The sequence below is a fragment of the Amphichorda felina genome, assembly GCF_050947745.1.
Source record: "Amphichorda felina strain 45539 chromosome Unknown scaffold_7, whole genome shotgun sequence".
NCBI classification, from domain to species: Eukaryota; Fungi; Ascomycota; class Sordariomycetes; order Hypocreales; family Bionectriaceae; genus Amphichorda; species Amphichorda felina.
This window is the reverse complement of record NW_028145043.1, coordinates 580,569-602,993: the sequence shown is the minus strand read 5'-3', so window position 1 is coordinate 602,993 and position 22,425 is coordinate 580,569. Positions and strand designations below refer to the sequence as shown.

The window sequence follows — 22,425 nt, the reverse complement described above, 5'->3', positions numbered from 1 at the left end:
CACGCGCCCAGGGTAATCCATCAGGGCCGCATGAGAGGCCCTAGCAGCAGAAGCAGCAGCAAAGGATGACGAGCCTGAGTGCAGAACAGCAGCGTCCTCATGAAGCATCTGTATGACGATAGTGCGGAGCTCTGGGCATGACTTCGCGAGCCATTGACAAGCTCGACATAGGGCTCTGAACTGCATGTAACCCCACGGTAGCGCGACATGACGGAGCGCCGCCAACGCACTCGGGCCCAATCTATCGTTGGGCAGATCAGCGATGTATATGATTGTTGTATCCCAGTAAATCCACTGTGCATTGTCTCCGGGTCCTTCTATTGGCTGGCCGTAGAGCTTCTCCAGCATATGTCGCGATTCCCAACAAGCCATACCGGCCAAGAAGGAGGCAGGGCCGATAAAGACGAGCCTATCAATAGAAGGTGGGCGATTCGCGCCCTGGTCGCGGCCAAACTGGTCGTTGAAGGCTGGGGGGGTTGGGTAGCGACAGACGGATGGGGAGGTCAGCGCCTCACGCCAGATTTGAAGTCGCAGCTCGGGTGGTAAGGCACAGAAGCGATTGAAGCTGTTGGCTGTCGACATGCTTGCTGGCAGGATCTAGTCGTGCGGGTTGTGCTTTTAATCATAACATCAGCCCCGTACTCGGAATTAGGCCTAGATGAATAACGATGGGCAGTACCACTTTGGTGCGCGCTTCGTGTTGATGCCTTGTCGTTCTTCTAGATTGGATGCTGCCGTCACTGGATGAAATGAAAAGCGTGGTACTAAATGGAACCCGTGGTACTTTCGCCAAGGCTCCTTCCTCCCTTCGCTCCCGAAGCCCCACCACCTCTGTCCTACGACTTTGTCGTCCAAACATTACCTAAGGTACTAAGTATCCGTAGGGGCACAGATACATCCATGATCCAAGCTACCGCCGCCAACACTTGACTCACTTTCCGTCCTCATTTTCACAGAACTCTCTTTTACACCCCGCACGGAACAACCACGCAATAGGAGCGCTCACTCTTCAATCACTCCAACATGCCTGCACCATCAGAATCTTTCGTCGCAGATGTTTCGCGCACACTCAACTCAGCACAGATCCCATGCGTCTTGTGGGGCCACTACTTACTACGCGTCCATGGTGTCCCAACCATCGTCGGAGTACGCATTTCTCCCCCAGCCCCAAAAAAAGTGGTATTGCTAACATCCAACGTGATCGAAAGTCGATGGATTTTGTTGTACCAGACAGCAGCCTAGTGACCGCCAAGAAAAAGCTCAGTGAACACAGTGGACTCAGGCTGTGCCGGGAAGATGAATCTTGTCCACGTTATTCCATCGTGCGATGCCATCCGCCACCCGCATACCACTTTCACATCGACTCGTCGGAGGTATCGTTGGACATTTTCCCTCAGTCGCAGGTGCTTTGGTTTTTGCCGCCCTTCGACAGTTCCCTTGTTCTTCCCACGGAAGCTAGTCTACCGCCACAATACCTACTCTCCTCCGACACAGCCTCCCTCCCTCCCCGCGACCGCCCAGGACGAGGGTCAGGTGTCTTCGCCGACCCCAAAGACGCTGTCGTCGTCCTCAGTGCAAATGTTCTACTAGAAGCCTACATGCGTCTTTTCGCACGCGACTCCGGCAAGAAGATCGGGGCTTACTCGCTGTCCATGATTGACTACATGGAGTTGTATGTCGACGAAGACGGCTTCATTGATGTCGAGCAACTCCCAGAGCCACTTCAGACATCATACAAAGAACTCAAATACGGCAACAAGCCAGTGAGGCAATGGAGATGGGACCTACGGGAGGCTCTGGGAGTGCCACACGTGGAATCTGAACGTAAAGCGACATGGGTAGCGCAGTTGGGCAAACTTGCAAGCGTTTGAGACTCCTAAAAGTACCTTGGGCACTCAAATTCCTTGCACTCTCGTTTGGACTCAGGGCTATGATTCCTAATGGATCGACTATACACATGAGCTATCCTCGAGTCCATGATGACCGTTCGCTTCATCTATATACCCTTCGCCTCTTCGCCCCAGCCCTGCTCGGCTAAATCCAGCCGGCACGAATATTCCGTTATTGTGCGACTATATTCCGTCATTTAGTACCTATACCTTTAACGTACTATAACCGATGCGCGCAGCGGGAGACCCGTTAACCGCGCTAGTCAGCTCATCGGAGAAATCGGGGATTCCAAGCCCAGCGGTTACAACGGATACCTTGCTACAAGTCCCTTGTTAACGTCATCACTTCGAATCCGATTGGTCTATCTTAGATCCCGAGATCCCGATAATGGTCTTCAGGTTTTCGCTTATTGGGATACCGGCGGCCTTCACTGCGAATCACCTGAAGTCCTATCGCCCCTCGGTCCACTCACCCGCTACGTCTGTCTCGACTATGGCTGGCATATTACCGATAGGCACATCTCAAGGTTAAGTTGTCGGGTTATAGACTGCCGAGGTTGTGCTGGACAACAATCTGGCTGATGACAAGATCACCAAGAAGAACCTCTTTTTAATTGGGCTACGGGTCAAAACGCAACAAGTTCATGTTATAATGATAAGCATTAGTTGATTATAGATCGATCGAATCAACTGTACTAGCTCCACCATGTTCCGGACTAGGGCCAAGACAATATTGAAGTTGCCCAAACGTTATGTTGTACAGTTACCTGGTTCCATCATCATCGGCCCTTCTCCACCCTGGATATCCTAGTACTAAAACTGGTCTATAACATCAACACAAGGCCGATTATGCAATGATCTATCACGCACCCCACAGGATTTGGAAACCAGCCGATGGTGGGCCCCAGCTCTGTACATGACCTTCTACCCTTTGAAGCCTCATGAGCAAACTATTCACGAACTGATACAGAAAGGGCCACTTATGAAGATAGTTGGTGTTTATGCCATCTTTATTTACCATTATTCAAACACGTTCGATAGAATGTAAGCGCGAATAGTAAGTACTCTGGCTAACGAGGCCAAGCTGTACCACAACAAGCACCTGATCGAGTATTTACAACTTCTCGCTGTATTCACTTCGATAAGGAACTTACATGGGCGATTTAAGGGTTGCAAATTCTTGCTGACATGCCAGATTCCACACAGCCAGGCGCGCTATACAATGACTTAGAGGCAAGGCCCAGCAAACTGGAGCGATATCTTTAGGCGCCCCCAAAACTTCGGCAAGATATCAGGGATAACTCCAAATAATGGTATGCAGGTTCGAGATGTTTCGTATTTCGATTCCCGAATAGCATTGACTTCTAACCAACCGTTGAGAGCTTGGAACTTAGTTTCACAACAAAAGTGTATACATGTAAAATTGAACTGGTTACAACAGGTTCTAGTCTACCAAACTCCGCCTAGATCCTCTCAGAAACAAACTTATCAACCGCAGCCAGACCCTGCGCCGACCCGCCACCCTCGACGTGCCTTGGGGTGCCAGAGTACGCATGCTGCGCCCCGGGGACAATCTCCAGCACCGCCTCACCACCGGTCGCCACCCACTTGGCACTCATAAAGAGTGTGTCGTCAATCAGGCAGTCCAGCGTTCCGCAAGTAAACAGGGCCGGCGGCAGCCTCCCCCTGAGAGCCTCCAGGTCCGCGTACAGGGGGCTCACATCCGGGCGCTCGAGCACCTCCTGGGTCCACCCAGGCACAAATGCGTCGCGGAAGTGAAAAACGTCGTCGAGATCGAGTAGCAGGCCCTTCTGGTGTATGTGCATGTTCTTGACGCTCGGTGTGAAATTGAGGCTGAAGCACCCATAGTGCAGGATGAGCCCCTTGAGGCGGAAGCCGGAGAAACGGGAATCGGTATGCTGCACCAGATGCAGCCCCGTGAGCATAGAAAGGTGACCGCCAGCCGACTCGCCACCGATAAACGATAGTGGGACGCCATATGCAGACTCGGAGTTGTTCACGAGCCACTCGGCAGCGTCGTAGCAGTCTTCTGGCCCGGCAGGGAAAGGATCCTCTGGCGCGAGGCGGTAGCCAACCGACACACACACCAAACCGTGGTTGTCAGCCATCTCCTGCAGCGGCCGGTCCTGGGACTTCTCATCCGCGAGGACCCAACCGCCGCCGTGGATGTGCATGTATACACCCCGGACAGGCTTGGTACCGTCCTGCGGCTTGAGCAGGCGGCAGGGGATGGAGCGCCCGTGCTCGCGCGAGGGGATCTCAAAGGAGACGGCCGAGTCGAAGTACACGGGTGGAGGCCAGGGCGTTTCACCAACTATCCGGCGACGGCGGAACTCTGCGGCCCCTATGTGCCACCATTTCAACGGTCCTTTGGCTATCGCTTCTCTGAGATTGGCGTCGAAGGCCTTGGACGCCTCGGAAATGGTGGCAGGGTCAAATGCCAAGGGGTCGAGGGTGATAGGGGCGGATGGAGGCATCTCGAATGCTCGACTACTTATGGAAGGTCTAGAAATGTTTGGGATAATTATGAAAACCTAGGTTTCTTCATAAACCTGTGATTGGATTGCCGTCGGTCATCTTTCTGCTTCGTGATTCTCGAATCCCCTCATCCCCCTCATCCCCCCCAATCACGTGTAGCGGCATCGGCGGGGCCGCACCATACACTTCTCAATCTACCTATACGACGGCATGGGTTATCATCTTACTGCATAAGACTCCTGTGCCGCGCTTTATTGTCCTGCCATAACATGCGTGATTCCCGTAGGAATAATGCTGCCATGTCTGAAACATGACCGACCATACCATATACAGCCAAATAACAAGGCCTTTCAACCGTCAGTATTGTTACTTCTCTCCCAACGAAGGGGGCATTGCTCTAGATATTATTCAAGGTCATCAATATGTTTCAGAGTATCAATGATCAGAGAATGCTTACCAGAGTCTGCCTGCTCTCCCGATGCCTCCTCGTCCTGGGCGTCGCTCCCTCCCTCAAAACGGATCGGCCCATACTTTTTAACAAGGAGATAAACAATGTTTGTAAACAGACCGAGCCCCGTGATGAAGGGAATCAACTGGCCCACCGCTGTTATATTGTTCACCCCCTGAATCTTGTTCCATCTAATCGTCAATTCTGTCGATGACACCCCTATCGCCAGCCATACGAGGAAAAGCCCCATCAAAATTGCAGAACATGTTCTCCCGGTATAAAATTCCTCCGTCTCTTGGACAAATTGCCGCTCCTGTGCTTCAAGCTCCTGGCTATGTCGAAGAAGGAGGTATTTCACTATAACGGCCCAAAGAAATCTCAAGCCATCTTTGGTGGCGAACACATTAGAGACTACGGGGGTTTAATTCGGGTCTGCAGGGATAAAATACTCACCCCATGTATCCTTGACCAAAGTAATGACGTATCCAACTTTGGATAGTGTGCGGAACCAGTGGTACAAGCTGACCCTGGCGAAGAAGAAAGCGTACTCGTCCCGGCAGGCCGACCTAGGGAGGAGGTCCAGCCCGCGGAAAAAGAACCAGACCCAGTACGCCGAGATTAGGATGCGAAGGGGAATCGTCGCAAATATGACAAACGGTATCTGTCTCAGGTGCTGCGCTGCCAGGATCAGTGCCGCCGCGAGCTGCGAGGCGGCGAGCACCGAGAAGACGTTAATCTCGACACCGGTTATATCTCTGAGAGCCGACTCCTTCAAGATGATGATCCACGTAGAAAGAACCGTAGAAAGGCTTGCGTTCCTAAAGTAGCCCGAGTAGAGGGATCTGGGCAGGAGGCTGGACACGACGCCCATAGTGAGGAGCTGGATGTAGAGACTAACCCTCACCCCCAGCCCGAATAGGTCAGGGTTTCCAATCAATGGGCATGTCTCGTTCATTTCGTTGATGCGCAGCCGAGTTTCGGTCAGAACACGGACGAGGTGATTGAGCGCACAGAAGCAAATGTTGCCAGTCCATTTCAGCTGGGCTGGATGGTCCCCTTGTGGTGTCAAATCCACCTATATCTACGCTTATTTGAGTTATTACCAGATTAAGTTGAAAGGTAGTTCATCTGAGCGAATCGAGTTTGTTCCCGTTGACTGCACAGTGTAAGTGGCTGGAGAGCATGACCACCTAGCCGTGGGCCCGATGCTATCCAACAATCGCATGTGAAATCGACATTGTTAAAGTTAATATTCATCAATGTTTAATGCATCTTTTGTCCAGCGACATCATGTAAAAATCATGGTGCTTTTTATCCGTATGTCACGATGAACCATCATCCCTCTCCCAGATGCACCCGCGCATCGTATCCCTTCGACCCCCTGCCATGAACCCAAGAGACCAACCATGTGGATTCACCGGAAACGCAGATCTGTATGGCATCGGCATCCGCATCGGCTTCTATCTGCAGTGGGTTTCTACCCTCGCAGCCACCATATTCACGCCCCGCGACGAGGGCGTCCTCCGAATTCTCAACCTCCTCATCCAATCGGCTGTGCTACTAGGCATGGTGCTACTCACCAGAGACCACAAGGTCCGTGCCATCGAGCCCGTCCTCACCCTTTGGCTCCAGCTTGGCGCTCTTTCTAGCCTGTCAGGAAGTGGCATGAACCCTATGGGGAAGTTCTCTGGTATCTTTCGACTCCTCGTCTACTCAGCAGCCGCGGGATATGCCTGCTGGTTCTGGTTTGTCGGCCTCGATGGGCTACTTGAAAAGGTGCCGCCGTCTTGCACCGTCGTGGCATTTTTTGGCAAAGTCTCTATCAATGGGCCCTTTCGAACCTTCAGCAAATTTGCATCCATCCTGGGCGCAATCATTTGTGTGTTTTTCTTCCTCTGGACTGGCGTTTACCTCGCCCGCTGGACCATACGACTCATAGCCAGGAGAAACACCACTGCTCATACGCCTCGTACGACTCCGGGGAGACGAGCAGCCAGAGTCGAACTATTAGTACTGTCCTCGGGAATTATAATTCTTTCAATTGCAGCAGCGGAATATCTGATTGCTGCAAATCACATTACCGGGGTTGGCAGCATATCATCGGTGGGCCAGTTACTTCCATTGCTCTCTGCCATCCTAGGCTTGATCCAACTCACGTACGGCGTCGTAAAGAACAAGGAATACTCGCGACATAGATGTTGGGTGTTATTCGGTCGGCATTTAAGCTGACTGAACTTGCGTAAGAAATTTGGATGGAATAGATGTTAGTGACACTGAGTCTACCACTGGATTCCGGTAGCGAACAAAGGCCTTGACGCCGACCTTAAGCCACGACACGATAATGTATATCTATGTAATATATCATGATACAATTCTACTCCAATGGATTGCTCTAGGATGTAGACTTGTATTCAGTATAGTTCGTTTTCTCTATTTCTAGCAGATCGAGATGCTTATGTTCGCAGATCAAATACCACGCAATGCTAAATAACATCCATCCCATCCGGTCAGAGCCTGTGAGAGCTCCCGTAGTCATAAAAGCCCTTCCCACTTTTCACCCCCAGATGGCCTTTCTGGAGATACTTCTGGAGGTACTCGCGCGGCTCACTCGGGACGTCTCCTCTCGCGTCAGCGTAGTGCTGCTCAATATCGTGCACCACGTCCAGACCGACTATATCCATTTGCTCAAAGGGGCCCTTGGGTGTCTTCAGCACACCCCTAAAGATAGCGTCAATCTCCTCGGGCGTCCCCGCTCCCTCTGACGCTGCCAACAGGGCTTCCCTCTTGATAGCTGCCCATATCCTAGGGATCCTGTTACTAAGGGTTCCCGGGGCCACATAGAGAAGGTACGTACCTATTGTAAAGATATCCCATGGATTGGCTACGCACATGGAAAGGATCAAACCCATGTGTTGCGCACTGCGTCAGCATCAATTCAATGTGGTTAGGGTCCGTAGTCTCGTGTCCCATGATCTCAATTGCTAAGTATTGTCAGAAAACAAATCCATGACGGACACGGCTACCTTGTGTCAGAACGAACCTGGTGTCTCTGGTGGCCAGTCTGCCCAATTTTATGTCAGTGAGTTGCTTAACCAGCAAGGCGTCTGAAACCCACATGTGTGCGCGCTAAGAATGCGACTCTTGTGATTCAACTTCAGCTCTTCTAGGATCTCGCCGCACGAGTAACTGCTTGAATTGGAAGCAATGATGACATCCTTCGGCGCAATCGAGTCCAGCTGCGTGAGAATGCGCTGTTTCAGAGGAAGTCTCTCAGGAACACACTACCGATTGTCAATAAGCCTATCCATTTGGGGCTGGTTTCTTCTGGGGCGCACCTCAACAACGAGCCATGAGTCCTCAATGGCCGCGCTCAGTTCTTCGGGAAGATGGGTAATGATTTTGCCTTTTTTGGAGTCGGGTGCGCTCCAGGAGGTGCGGAAGTCCTCAACGGCCTGTATACTAGCTTGTAACTGGGACGACTGCGCATCAATCAGATGAACATTGTTTCCTTTGCTTGACCACTGCGATTATCATCTTGTCAGCGAGGTCTAATATATCAATATACACCAAGGTTTTTGATCGAAAACGTCAGCGCAATAGCTAATTGCAATGGGATCCTCACCATGAACGCCAGTCGCCTGCCCTGAGTCCCAGCTCCAAGGATCGAGACGCTTGATCGCCTCGCTACGGCAGCGGTGGTGGATAACATGGCGTCTGTGCGATGCTCTTCCGTCGAGATGTTCTATCTTCGGGAAGGAACAGAGACAATGTGAGGAAGATGCGAAGAAGAACATTTCACCAATAAATCCATTGGCGCCAGAAGTTGAGTGAGGGTCCAATCGTCGAGGGGCTGGGTTCGGATCCGAAAGAGATTCCCACGATTTGCGGGGTAAGGAACAGGTCTGTAATTGGCTGCTTCCCCACACTCGATGCTCTCTCCAAGTGCAACTCGGATCCGACGAGTTGTCGGACGGGGTAAGCCAGGATGTGAAATTACCCCGGCGCAGTGGCCACGGCGCCATGTCTCGATGTTATGAGACACAGAGGATAATTTTCGACCCGCATCAATCTGCAAAATTCGAATGCAGCACCCTGTATGGATCCTGATGGTCCGCGACCTCTGGCACCTTCTCCAAGAGCTTCGTAGTCGCGGCCAGAACAGATTTGGAGCTCTGTGGGAGAAGGCTGAGAGTGCGCTCCAGTGTCGACTGCAGGTTTGAATACGACTCCTCGGTGATTTTATGGAGTCCAAAATCTCGCTCGATAGCTTTGCGGACAAGCTGAACGCCCGCAACAATGTGATGAGGATACGGGTCAATCGACGTGAGAGGTACGGTTATCGTTGTCTTGATGGTGCCATCCTGAAAACTTCCGCCGGAGGATGTGGCAGGGTCGATGTTGAGTGAGTAGTTGCTGTGGAGCCCAAAGACAAGTGTGTTCATCACCGTGTTCTCTGCCTCTATCTTGACCTCTTCGAGCTCAGCCATCAAATCGTACCGCTCAGTGGCCTCGATAATGTCAACCAGCATGAGAATGCTCAAGTGATAATGGAGCATGAGTGAATCTGAGTCATAATTAGCCACAAGTACTGCACAGTCCATATTGCCTCTAGCCACTTACACCATCGCAGCTTCGTCTGCTGGCCCAGAAACTGCATCCGGCGCTGACAGGCCTCAAGATGTGGGCGGAAGGTCAAGTTGAAATACCTGATGGAATCAACAACCGCCGCGTAGGCTTTCCTGACCTTGGACTCTTCATGGCCATCCCTCAGGGCCTCCTTGAAAACAGCCGTGAGCTTCCAACCCAGCAGCTTCCACGCGGCCGCGGCTCCCACAATTTGGTTTGCTCGTTCGTCCGTCATGTCGATGCTGCCCGGCTGCCACTCCTGGGTCGCCTCATGGAAAATGTGGGCGCCAGACCGGACCAGTCGCCACGATAACTCTTCATCAAATCCAAATAGCCCTGACGATAGCAGGGACCGGCAGTTGAGAGTCAGGGATGCAGATGTGTCAAACGTGAGAGCAGCCCAGTAAGCGATACTCTCCGCGTTGATGAAATTTGATGCGTTGACCGATACTGGGCTTGCAGGTATTGCCTGTTTCGTCTGGAAAGGTGACACCTTGCTACCGCTGAACTGCAGGTTTCTCTGACGTGCACGGAGGACTTGAATATGTTGGAGAGCAGCATGGATACAGCCTTGTCCCGAGATGCCATCCAGCTCCTCCTCCTCCGAGATGCCGGTTGGTATCGGCGTTAGAGAGAAGAGAAATAATGCGAGCATGGAGCGATACGACGGACGATTGATGACTCTGAGCATGTCTCTGCGGGCATGTCTCCAGAGAGCCTGGATCACATTGCCCTCACCCACTTCCCGATTTGCTGTCTTGGACGCCAGTGGAAGCCATCTAGAAGCAAAGGCAGCCATGGCACTCTTCAGGGACTCGTCAAGTTGACGGCAAGTCTCTGACTGCTCACGTCTTGTCACATCGACGCGAAACTCTTGCGGGTCGCTGATAACTTCGGCGGCCATGCACATATCCAGCTGTTTGCAGAGGTCGGGTACCCGGACATATCTATCAGCCTGGATGTTGTCACTTGCGCTAGTTTCATTAGCATCATCCTCATCGAATGGCCACAGTCGTAGACCAATAAGTACTCACACGAAGGGGTTACAAAATCGGCCCATCCAGGAACCAAATACCGTATCAAAACCCATGTAATAGATGGTCGACAGCCACTGAGAGTCGACCGGCTGTAGGATGTCTGAAGCCATGGTCCCCAATCCCAGTATCGACGGGGAGAGGGCATTGTCGGGTGAGAAGCCGCCCGAGAGTGATGACTTTCCGGGAACGTATGGCGAAGACCAGTCTGAGGCACCAGGGGAGCGGGACGCCTGAGAGACCGCCACGACATCAGCAACAGAGGCATCTCGACAGTCATTCTGCTGCGAAGCAGTCGTATCACTAGCTGTCGGAGATGTCCGGCGGCGGCGTCCTCCCTTGCGCCTTGTCGACGTCTTCTTTGAAGCTGTGGCCTTGTTCTCCTTCACCCACTACTAGATTTATCAGTTGCTAACACTCCACATATGACCAAGCTTTCTCACCTTGAAGGTGCACTGTCTCCGTCGGTTGAGACATCTTGAGCATGATGCGGAGGAGTGCTCCACGGCCGCGCCATCGGTGGACTTGGCACGGGCAGCGGCATCGCAAGCGACACGCGACCTGCGGCACTCATCGCAGCTGGAGAATTGGGTGCGACGAGTGACCAGCTCGCCCTGCATCGCGAACCATCAACAGTGGGGAACACGGAGAGCAGTGCCTGCCTGGTGGTCAGGAGCGGGGGCCGTATCGATGTTGGGCGAGGTTATTGTCGGAGGGCCAGGCAAGACGGAAAAAATGCACGCCCCCGTCACGAGGCTATCCGCAGGTGTCCACACACAGTTCAGTGTCTCCTTCGTGCCAGAAAGGAATGGTAGGTGTGGTGAACCGCGGTGGCTTCCAATGGTTCCAGAACTTCCAGGTCGCAACTTCCATCCCCAGCAGACAATGCGGGGTAACCCAGTGGAGGCTTCCAGGTTGCTCAGCTGAAGTGCCTGAATTGGGTCTGGTGGCCTGCCTCCCCAGCCCCCCACGCTACCAACCCCAGCGCCCTCCAATCTGAAAAGCCAAGCCTTCCTGGGCAAGACATCACTGCGAGGACAAACTTGGGCAGACAAATGATCAGTCCGCCGTTTAATCGCATCAATCAATTGACGTCACTTCTCAGTGCTTCACTACAGCTTCGTCTAAAGATTCGTACTACTCCATACTAGATCCGTAGTTCTCGATGCTCATCATGTTTCACCAGTTCTCCAGAACAGGACTCTACCCACCAACAATCTGGTTGACCTGGTTCACAATGGCAGTCATTTGCACACCTGAAACGAAATACAGTCAGTGCCATTTTTTTCTCCGAAAAGTGGGACAAAATCATCTTACCTGACTTCTGATCAGCATCATAACCATACCAGCCGTTCCAGTCCCAGCAGGCATTGGGGTTGGGGGACATGGTCCCTCCCCAAATGATTCGGGGGACGGGGTCCCGCTTCGTCTGAGGGTATAGAATGATGATATTGTTCGTATCTGAACATGGAATGGTCAGTTTTCGCCCTACTCAAGAATGCCTTGCAGGTTTTCATTAGCGTGATGCTTGGTGCTTACCTGCCCACTTGGTGTAGCCCGTGTTGTCAATAAACGTGGTGCCGATGTGGGTGGGATCCTGTCTGCAGCCGTGAAGGGCAACATGCAACTTGCAAGTATTGGAACCATCCTCGCAGGCCTTGGGTACATAGACATATCCCTCCGCTGCCATGCCAAGCGCCCCGAAATCTCCAGTCTGGTCAAATGTCGAAAGAGTCCCCGTCAACTCTCCGTCGTTGCGCGGCGCCAGGTCTCCGTACATCCACTTCAAGACCTCTCCGGCGCCGTCATACCCGCAGTTGCTGATGAAGGGAGACTGGCTACCCACATTGCATGGGGCGTTGTCGGGGGCATCGAAATCCGTGGGGAATGTGTGCCCGGCTCCCTCAGTGATGATGAAGGATACCTTGTCCGGGTCGTTGAAGTTGGCTAGCTGGTTTCGCAGCTGCTTCATGGGGTTGACTCCAACAGTCGGGTCAGCAGTGCCCACCTCCATATAGATCTTTCGGTCCTGGAGATTCTCAACCGAGTCGATCTGCTTTCCACTCCAGGCCTCCATGTTGACTGTCGGCAGCCAGATGGATGGTACAACGTTGTACATGCAGTTGGTGAACTGCCATCTGTTAATTCTCTCAACCATACATGTGCAGGAAGGCTCGGCAGCATCGACGCCGAAACTCACATATTGGTTGCGAGCACAGTCATACGGGCCGGCGGCGAACACGCCAAAGCCCGTCTGAAAGGTTCCAGAGTACGCGACACCGAGCTGACCAGCCATGAACCCCCCGGACGAAAGCCCAGAGACGGACACCAGGCTGGGGTCAACATTGTATGACCCCAAGGGTTCGGCCACGGCAGCATGAGCCATGAGGCCAACAATGGCAAGTGACGAGACCTTGTCCATGGCGAAGAAGTACTAGGACCAGCGTGTCTGGGTTTAGAAGGTGATGGTGGAGTGCGCTTGTGAAGATTCTGGGACGTATGAGATGAGGGAGGAGGCAGTGTCTTATATGTCGAGAGCGGCCTCGTTCATCCATGTCGCCCCATATACCCCAGACTATTCCATGTGGCCGGCAGGGCGGGAAAAGAGCATCTTGTGGCATGGGTTGCATCCGCCTTTTTCTTTCGCAACTTCTTATTTGGTCGGTGGTATCGTCGTCCTGTGGGGAATCTAGGGATTCCCCGTTCACGTCGGATCCGATGAGATGCTAGTCGTTACCAGCAACGATCTGGTCTACTTTCAATCATGCGGGGTGTTCCCCCAAATCCTCATCATGCGGGGATGTTCAAGGGTATCTACCCGATGGTAATGTTCCATCCAAACACACAAGACCCCTGTTTCTACTGGATGCTGAGCATCACTGGTACTAATAAGTAGCCACTTTTTGCCTAGACTTATTAGCCTATCAACAGTGTCAACGGTAGCAGTGCATGAGGGTGAGGGCTTACATGGGATGAGGCGGTCTATCACTGCTCTCGTTTAACTGCTGTGGGAGCACCACGCATGAGAGGTTGCTAACCTCCAACTCTGCCCTCCACTGGCCTATCTTGGGATAACCATGTAAGAGAAATAAGTAGGAGGATATAGGAAAGCGAACGCCGCATGTCACTCAATCATGCCAGTATTGCGTTGTGGAAACTCCCCATAACCACATTCCTCCTCTCTGAATGCATCAGACATTAGACTTTCAGCTTAACAGTGCTTCGGAAATCCCCTGTCATATTTAACGCATACTATTTACACCACGTCTCGTGCAAACTCCTGTCCAGATTTAGATCCAGGAGCTGACAGTCTTTTACCGAAAGGGAGCATACCATATAGCCCGACCCAGCGATTTACCACAACCCTGTCTTGCCCAGCTTCCCATAGGTACTGAGAGAGTCAGTTGCCGAACCTCGGTTCATGCGACACATGTCTGTGGCCAACTTCAGCAGTGAAGCGGCGGAACGAGCAGAGGGCCTCCGAGCTTTCGCCTCGCAGAATGTTGTCCAGGACTCTCAGTCCATTAACTGCCATAGAGCACTGCAGGTGGGAATTTTCCATGATGCAGTCTTTCTTGTTGCACAGGAAACCCAGACTTACGGGGTATGTCTGATGGTGCTCTACGCAGCGGCTGTTTTCTGGCAGCCTCTGCTGGAAGATGAGAGCTCCGCAGTGTTCCAACGTACTGGCGGACGTTGCGAATCATTATGTAGTCGAGGTCTTCAAACATGTCTGCCTTTACAATCCAAAAGCAAAACAAGAAGCAAGGTTCCCAGAATCGGGGAAACGGTTCTGAATCGATCTCCCTAAACAGAGCAGTCCTCCTAGGATGGGGGTCGGGCGGCAGCTCACGAGCGGGGTTTATTATACCGTCATAGTGGTGTACAGTATCGTAGAAGGAACCGGGGCAATGAAGAAGGCAGGTCAGCTCGATAGCAGAAACCCCCTCATGTACTCTTTTTGCCTCCAAGACGCCAGTTTTGCCGACTTCTTCGAGATCCAATCGTGTTCAGAAGCGTCGGTGTAGAGGTGATCAGGATGCGTCCATGGAGGCAGTTTGCAGTAAGAAATCGACGGATGGCCAGTCGCCTTGCTGCAGTAGTCTTCGATGTACCCAACAAGTCGACAATAGTAGACCTCCATCTCAGAAACAAAGTCGGGTTGTTGTCCTCGCAGAGACTTGGGAAACTCTTTCCGGCACCATCGTATGAGATGCTTCTCAAGAGCCTCTGAACGATTGTTTCCGTAGAGGTTGGCAGAGGTTGGGTTTTCGGATTGCTCCTCCCCCGAGGTCTTCTTGAGATAATCCAGATACCCGCCTGGAAACGTCATGACGGCAAACATATCTTGGAGAAGCTGGCCTGGGAGTTCTCTCTCGAGGATGACTCGCATGATGGGGACTCGCGACAATTTCATCTGAGAATAGAGCGCCGGCGATGCCCAACTCGCGTGACGGGCATCCTCGTACGACCCGGTAGCTTTGATGATCTTTTCCCGTATCTCAGGCGGGATCTCCCTGAACGGGTCCATCTTACCGATCCGCGTGTCTTCTAGAAACAGCCTTGACCGCTTCCACCTAGTCATGATTTAGATCTAGCTTCATATGTTCATGGGAAAACTCACAGCGGGATATTGTTTTCTAGATGGCCCCTGATGACGGAGGCTAGGAGATGTGCTCAAGAGATGCGATGAGGAAAGACGATGGGAGGGAAGGGTGAGAAGATGAATCATTCCGTTTGCTGTGGAAATTTCACGGCTCCTGTTTCGAAATTCTCACAGTGTTTACTTTGCTGTCGGCTGCAGGTGCTGGCAGTTGGCAACAGCTGCCAGATATCACCATACAGCCACCAAAGGAAGGTAACACTTTGCCTCTTCAAGGTGTGTGAGAAACTCTCAGTAACCAATAGCATCATAATATCACCCACAATAATGCAAGGGAGCTTAATATTGGATCAAAGTGGTGCTTCGCTCCCAAGGCAGTTTGGTGGGCCTGTAGTTACAGGAAGCGCTCGGAACCAGGAAGGTATGGGAGCGAGGACCTACATGTATCTGGGATTACCTCGTATCCAAGGACAAATTACACACACAAAGACTGAATAGTTGGGTTTCATGAACAAACTTTTATTGCGAAGCATCCGAACCCGCCAGACTAACCACCGCGCATGTAGCGGTAATAGTAGGCCTTCTGGTTGTTCAGCTTCTTTCCATAGGCATAGTCCTTCTTCTTCTGGTAATCATTCTCCACCGTGCGGCCTCTCTGCTCAGCCTTCTTGGCCATTTCGCGCCTGCTATCCGAAACACCAGCCATGCCGACAGCTCCTCTGGGAACGACAGCTCGGCTGCGCCCATTAGAGACCGCCAGACGGTTTTCGTCATCGCTGTCGGCATCTCTTGCTGCCCTGGCTTCCTCGATGGCTTTGTACTCTCTCTCCTCAGGCGTGGGGTAGTGGTACAGGTTCTGACGGTAGTATTTGTTCAGCGAACGGTGGCCAACGGCCTTTCCGGAAGGCAGATGGAGCTCGTAATCATCGTAGAAGACAGCGTGGGTATGCTTGTGGGCACGTGAATGCCAGCCGTCGGCCTGATGACGGTGCCGAGGATCATGGCTGGAATGGTGAGGATGCTTATCCAATCGCTCGTACTGGTGGATATGGCCTTCCGCAGGAACCGCGGTGAGGTCCTCCGAGTCCAACGAAGAAGCCGAGCTGTCCGTCTCCCAGCCATCTCCTTCACCAGCATCAATCTCCTCTCCATCAGCGTTGGTGATCTTGGCCGCACGCCGGGCACCGAGCTTGGCACCACCGTTTGCTTCCTCGTCCTCTCCCTCCCCACTGTCGGACTCCTCGTCGTCGGAGTAGGTAGTGCGGAAATCATAGAAGTCTCCGATATCCAGCTGTTCATCTTCTGTCGTGAAAGGAATCTTGCAGTGGCCCTTATCCCTCATGTGCGTCTGCACACCGAAGGCCGTCGACTTGATCTGGCCGCAATACAGACACTCATGACCTTCGTGGACCTTCTGTTGCAGCTGATTCAAAAGTCCCTCCAAGTCGACAAGATAGGTCTTCTCTGGGATGAACATCCCATGGAATCGTTCCATATGGTGCGCATTAAGCGGTACTGTAGGCGAGTTGTAGTTGCAAAAGATGCAGGACTTCGACGACCAAGCAGGTTCAGCCTGGGATTGAACAGGAGTTGTGGAATTCGACCCGCGATCGTTGGCAGAATCCGGTGCCTCGTCAGTGTTGTCGGCACCTGCGGGTTTCGGGTTCGAGGGACGCTTGACAGGCGACGGCCGCAGCTCGTCCTGGGAGAGCTTTGCGCGGCTGAAGCCCTCGACGACCTGGTTGAACTCTTGCTCGGCATCGGAATCGACGGAGTCGCGGCGAACGGGAACAGGGTCGCCCAAGGTAAAGGTCGAGCTCACCACAGAGGTGGTCTCATCGTCGGGCCGCTGCGAAGTCGCAACCTTGAGCTTGTGCTTCTGGCTGAGAAGGTGGTTCTGGTAGGCGTTCTCGCTATAGAAGGTCTTCCGGCAGGCCTCGCAGGCTCGCTCAAAGTATGCCTTGTCGGCTTCGGCCGTCGTCGCAGCACGCGCTTGCAGGACCTTGTCGGTGAAGACATCGGCAGAGATGGGAGGCAACGATGCTACTCGGCGCTTCAGGTTGTACCGGCTGCGTTATGTGTGGTTAGTCTGGAGGATGCTTCACTTCCAAGGAGGTTTAGAGTAACACGTACTGCCAGTCACTCTTCATGTGTCCCTTTTGAAGATCAATGTTGCGATAGGCCACCTGACAAGTGTTGCACGTGTATGGGTGGGAAGCTGAATTGCCAGCCGTGGCTGGCTCGGCGGCAGCGCTCGCCATGGTAATTTCTCGATTTGGGGGGCGATATGCTCGAAAATGGGCAGGTATCCGGTGGGACAAGAGTTTCGCGTGAATAAATCACTACACGCCTGGCGCTTCGGGGGGAAATGAGCGAGTTGGAGAACGTAGATGATGAGGATAAGTTATCGAATAGCGATGATGAAAATTCGAGGGGACGTTTGGTGGGTGGCGGGGTCTTCGCGGCCCGCGGGGCTTCCCCGATAAGATGCAGCTGCAGTGCGATAACCACTGTGGCAACGCCAGCTCTTGTTGGTCGACGATGTCACTCCCAGCGATGATGATGTGGTGAGTGACAATGACGAGATCTTACAAAGACTCGATCCGTGCGACCTACTCGTACTTACGGTAGACAAGCTCTTAAATCGTTCAGAAAATATTATAGAAATTAGACCATGATATTTCACCGTTCTGTAAATACAGTGAGATGAGTCACAAATCCTGAATCATCTTCTTGGGCTGACAAATGGTAAGGTGGTACTAGCAAGCAATTTGTCAACTACCCATTCATCTCTAACACTCGTACTACGTACAGGCCTTCCTAGGTATGGGCAGCATCTAAGTTCAAAAATAAATTTGAGTGAATACTCTTCCTACGAATGGAAATATTTAATTTTGTAAGTACTACAGGCAACCCGGATTCTCGCCTGGGTCTAGGGTAACTCACGGGAATTCTGGATGAATGCTTAGAACGGAACTGGGATGCCAAGAGCCTACTGGCGGCGATGAGCTCAGAGGCCCACCGAGTCCGGTCCCCTGTCCATCCGCGACAGCCTCACTCGTTGAACCTGCAATCTGCAATCCTCCGAACTCAACCCTCAATACCGCCACCATCGAACAATCCTACACTTGTTGCCGACCTTGTTCTTTTCTTAGAAATATAATATTAATTTTCAGTAGTATGCATCGCCTTGGCTCGAGTAATTCATCCTGAGCCAGCGAAGGCCGCCTCGGCGCCACCCAGTCTCCTACGATGGCGCCCACTCCCACGGCTGCCCATATGCAGCGCTGCTTGGGCGATATAGCTGGAGAAGAAAGAGAGCTGGACCTGCTTGCTGGCTTATGGCAGGAGGCTCCATTTGCTCGTCTCCCGCCCGACGCGCCCCCCGAGTTGCAAGAATATGTCGTCGACATTGACGACCCGCGCCGCGTCCATGCGATCCATCGCGCAAGTCGCAGACATGGTTTCCAAACGCTGGTAGACAAGTATGGGGCCATGGCGTCTCCGGTACACTTAGATGACGCCTGCTGACATCTATGTATAGGTACATATTCCAGCTACGGAACGGCTGCGGCGCTCACAGTTGCACAGTATCGACGTGCTTCACCTGTCGAAAACGCCTAGCTGGAAAGGCCCCCATCCGACGATATAGCCCCTTGAGCGCTAGGACACTAGCAGTTTATCTTGCCAGTCAGGATAACCCCGAACAGGGTCTCTGTCCGACCTTGCGTCCGCCCAAGGAAGCCTCAAAGGCCGTCCTCAGCCATCTTACATTCGAGACGCGGTCTCCCGATCGCCCTTTCCTCCTCGAACGCAAGCGATCGAATGGCCAAGCGGTATCTAGCAAGCCCAAGCCCAAACCATATTCGAGACCTGGACGGTCACAGTCGCCAGTGTCCCGCCAGCCTGAAGAATCCTCGCCGAAGTCAATCAATAAGGGACCACGCAGCAACACTAGTAGCGGCAGGCCAGAACAAAATTTTGACTCTCGAAAAGCTACGGCATCAGATTGCACACACAAAATTCGCGTAGGGCTAGGAAACAAGGACCATCGCTCTTTTGCGGCGAACCTTTTTGGTACTGTCGCATTTAGAATGCTGGAGTGGTTAACGCCCCAAGGCATGGCTGCCATATCGAACAAGCTGGATGCGAGCGATCGTCTCGGAGAAAAGACGCAGATTGTTGAACCCAGCTCTTCAGGCTCAAGCTCAACAGCACCAGGGACCGACCCCAGCACAGAGCTCAACTCGCCGTCAAAGCCGCCGAGCGTTCTCAACGGCGAGCCCCCAGAGAAACTGATGCCACCTGAACCGCTCAACCCATCTCCACGAGATCCAACCAAATCTAGGCGTAGTCCTGAAGCAACGTTCCGCTCACCGCAGTCTTCAAAGCCTAGGAGAAGGACTTCCTTGGAACCTCCATCACCAGTCAAGATGGAGGAACCCAAATCACCGACCAAGTCTCCGCGACTGAATGGATTCCATCCTGAAAAGCTCACACGCCCCCTAAAGCCCAATTCTGGGACTGTTTCACGTGGAATGTCCGAGATACCCCCAAACCCGCCCTTCTTCGGTAACGTCCTATCTCAGGACACTGTTGGGGTGGACACTGTAGACAACGACTGGGCGATCGACTATGGCAAGCCAGAGGGGATTCACGCAGACCAAGCTGTCGAGCCGGATCTAAAATCAAAGATGGAAAGGCCAGAGATAGGCCAGGATGACATCAGAGACGATCCGACAGCAGCCCCTATTCAGACTCCTCTGCCGCAGTCATTGAGCCGCATGAATGCAGACATTGTGGATTTTGTTTGCGATGTGTTTGAAAATGACAATACGGGAGAAACGCCGAACGATCTCGATCCCCACGAATCCTGCCCTCAACCACTCCGGGGCCGAACACCCCTTGTCAGGGAACGGATAGCACACGACGTTGTCTCACGACGGCAGTGGAAGGCATTCAACGAACAAACACTATTTAATGTTCTGAGTGACCCTCGATCCCTCATATCGTCCTTCACAACAAGCAGTGACTTGCTTGATTCTCACACGCTGTGGTACTGCATGTATCGGCTGACCAGAGCGGCACCCAGCCTGGTGTTTCACAGCTTATGGATGGCTGCGGATAGCTTGTTTGTGCCTCCAAAAGCTTTACAGGAAAATGACTCGCAGAACACGAAGTCTCTCAGACCCAAACGAGATGCGCTCTCCGATTATGAAGCAGGGTGCATAATGTCAATCTGCCTCCATGCCTTGGCAGGAAGCGCTCCAATTTGCCCGGATGGCTTTTCCTTGGCGCTGATGACATGGATCCGCTCTGCAGGACTCACCTTGAGTACCTTCGAAGACAGGCTTAAGCAGCCCTCCTGGCTTCGCGAGAAGTATGATGATGCCTTCTCCAACGACTTGGCAGTGAGACTGGCTCGTCGTCTCTGCTGCGCCATCACTGCGAGACGAAGATTCGCGTCGATGATCGAGGCTGGTGAACCACCTAGCGATGGCCCTGACGGGGCTAACACTGATGATCTTGACCCGGACTCTGACCGGGTCGATGTTCTTGATGGGCTTTTTAACCAGATCGATGTCTCCGGGCGCGAAACGACGCCGGTTCTTGAGTTTTCGGAAAACTTTCGGCTGCGGCATTACAAGTTAATGCCGTTCCTAATCCTGGAGTGGGCGCGAACCGTCATGTTCAGTACCTGGGACGGAAAGCCCGACTTTTCTACAAACGGCCCCTTTGCTGGGGCGTTGCTTCTCATTAAGTCGATGTGTATGTGGATATCTCCAGACTCACAACGATCAGTTGAGCTGACTTCTTTTAGACGATCAAAGACAGTACTTGGAACTTTCTGGGCGCGATTTTGAGATGGAATACTTTTCTGACCGTCTCGATTCTATGGACGTTCCGATAGCCTGGCTTACCTTTAACTCCACGAACCGAAGACGGCACTTGCTCGACTACCCCCATATTTTCGGTCCTAACGCGCTGGTGTCGTTTTTTCGCTCTATAAACTTTGCAAGAATGAGCCAGACTTATGAGGAGTCAAATTCACTGCACAAGAGAATTGTTGCTATCGTTGATAGTGGGAGCTTGATCAGGAACGCTCATCACAAAGTAGTCCTTCAGCACTTGCTCAAGACAGCCTCTTCGAGGTACTTGGTCTTAGAGATCAGCCGAGATAACGTTCTCCGAGATGCATTCGATCAGCTGTGGGGACGGGAGGAGAGAGAGCTTCTGCGCCCTTTGAAGGTGCACCTAGGCGAGGACGGAGGCGAAGAAGGATTCGACTCTGGTGGCGTTCAGCAGGAGTTCTTTCGCATGGCCATGTCGGAGTTTCTGCATCCAAACTATGGGGCTTTCACCGTCGATGAGAGGACGAGGATGGCCTGGTTTGCCCCTAGCTCCGTGGTAGAGCCGTGGAAATTTGAGCTGCTCGGTTTACTAGCGTCTCTCGCCATCTACAACGGCCTTACCCTACCTGTCACATTCCCGAAAGCCCTTTATCACAAACTCCTGGATTGGCCAGTCACCGAGCTCAGTCATATCGAGGATGGTTGGCCTGATCTTGCCAACGGTCTGACCATGCTGCGGGAGTGGGACGAGAAGAACGGTACTGTGGAGGATGTGTTCTCGCGGACTTACGAATTCTCCACGTCAGTTTATGGGAGCCACATCACGCGTGACATGAGGGCAGACTTTCCGTGGCCACAGTTGAGAGAGGAGGGACTGCCATCCGACGACAGCGGGGAGGAAGCGCCACTTGTCACCAAGGATAACCGCGACGAATATATCACCGACTACGTTAGGTTCCTCACTGATGTCTCGGTGCGGCCACAGTTTGAGGCATTCCAACGTGGGTTCCAAATGTGCCTGGATCCCAAGTCGCTGAGCCTTTTAACCCCAACCATCCTCCAGTCGCTCGTTGAGGGTGTCCAAGAAATTGACATATCGGAGCTGCGGAAATACACACGGTACGTCGGCTGGGATGCGTCTCACCGCACAATCAAGGACTTTTGGTCCATTGTGAAGCGTTACGACGAGGGCATGAAGCGCCGCCTCATAGAGTTTGTCACGGCTTCGGACCGCCTGCCTGTAGGCGGCATGAGAAACCTGCAGTTTGTTGTTCAGAAGAATGGAGAGGAGGATGAGCGCGGACATTTACCGACGGCCTACACGTGCTACGGCACACTGCTTCTACCTGAGTATAAGGACAAGGAAGTCTTGAAGGAGCGTCTAGCAATGGCGCTGGACAATGCGCAGGGCTTTGGGTTTGCATAGATCCGGGACAGGAAGGGAGTTATTTGGGCTGGTAGGCGTTGGGTCCAC

At 52.7% G+C, this 22,425-nt stretch overlaps 6 protein-coding genes across 6 annotated transcripts; 1 reads left to right on the top strand and 5 right to left on the bottom strand.

The window, feature by feature from the left end:
* Positions 1-3,352: 3,352 nt before the first annotated feature.
* Positions 3,353-5,791, bottom strand: ACO1O0_006988 (alpha/beta hydrolase; the record flags this gene model as incomplete). The annotated part of the gene is made up of 4 exons (XM_083196364.1): positions 3,353-4,395; positions 4,846-4,992; positions 5,290-5,716; positions 5,741-5,791. 4 exons carry the CDS (start codon positions 5,789-5,791, stop codon positions 3,353-3,355), a joined length of 1,668 nt encoding a protein of 555 aa, XP_083047572.1.
* A 1,552-nt stretch (positions 5,792-7,343) lies between these two features.
* On the bottom strand, positions 7,344-11,116 carry ACO1O0_006987 (uncharacterized protein; the record flags this gene model as incomplete). Its single annotated transcript, XM_083196363.1, has 9 exons — positions 7,344-7,638; positions 7,691-7,817; positions 7,877-7,897; positions 7,952-8,117; positions 8,172-8,288; positions 8,928-9,400; positions 9,457-10,436; positions 10,497-10,888; positions 10,940-11,116. 9 exons carry the CDS (start codon positions 11,114-11,116, stop codon positions 7,344-7,346), a joined length of 2,748 nt encoding a protein of 915 aa, XP_083047571.1.
* Positions 11,117-11,699: 583 nt separating this feature from the next.
* Positions 11,700-12,918, bottom strand: ACO1O0_006986 (uncharacterized protein; the record flags this gene model as incomplete). Its single annotated transcript, XM_083196362.1, has 4 exons — positions 11,700-11,752; positions 11,814-11,957; positions 12,036-12,627; positions 12,697-12,918. The coding sequence occupies 4 exons, from the start codon at positions 12,916-12,918 to the stop codon at positions 11,700-11,702; spliced, it is 1,011 nt and encodes a 336-aa protein (XP_083047570.1).
* Positions 12,919-14,421: 1,503 nt separating this feature from the next.
* Positions 14,422-15,081, bottom strand: ACO1O0_006985 (uncharacterized protein; the record flags this gene model as incomplete). Its single annotated transcript, XM_083196361.1, has 1 exon — positions 14,422-15,081. One exon carries the CDS (start codon positions 15,079-15,081, stop codon positions 14,422-14,424), a length of 660 nt encoding a protein of 219 aa, XP_083047569.1.
* A 565-nt stretch (positions 15,082-15,646) lies between these two features.
* On the bottom strand, positions 15,647-17,360 carry REI1 (C2H2 type zinc-finger-domain-containing protein; the record flags this gene model as incomplete). The annotated part of the gene is made up of 2 exons (XM_083196360.1): positions 15,647-17,168; positions 17,233-17,360. 2 exons carry the CDS (start codon positions 17,358-17,360, stop codon positions 15,647-15,649), a joined length of 1,650 nt encoding a protein of 549 aa, XP_083047568.1.
* Positions 17,361-19,220: 1,860 nt separating this feature from the next.
* ACO1O0_006983 (uncharacterized protein) lies at positions 19,221-22,377 on the top strand (the record flags this gene model as incomplete). The annotated part of the gene is made up of 2 exons (XM_083196359.1): positions 19,221-20,868; positions 21,218-22,377. The coding sequence occupies 2 exons, from the start codon at positions 19,221-19,223 to the stop codon at positions 22,375-22,377; spliced, it is 2,808 nt and encodes a 935-aa protein (XP_083047567.1).
* Positions 22,378-22,425: the final 48 nt, after the last annotated feature.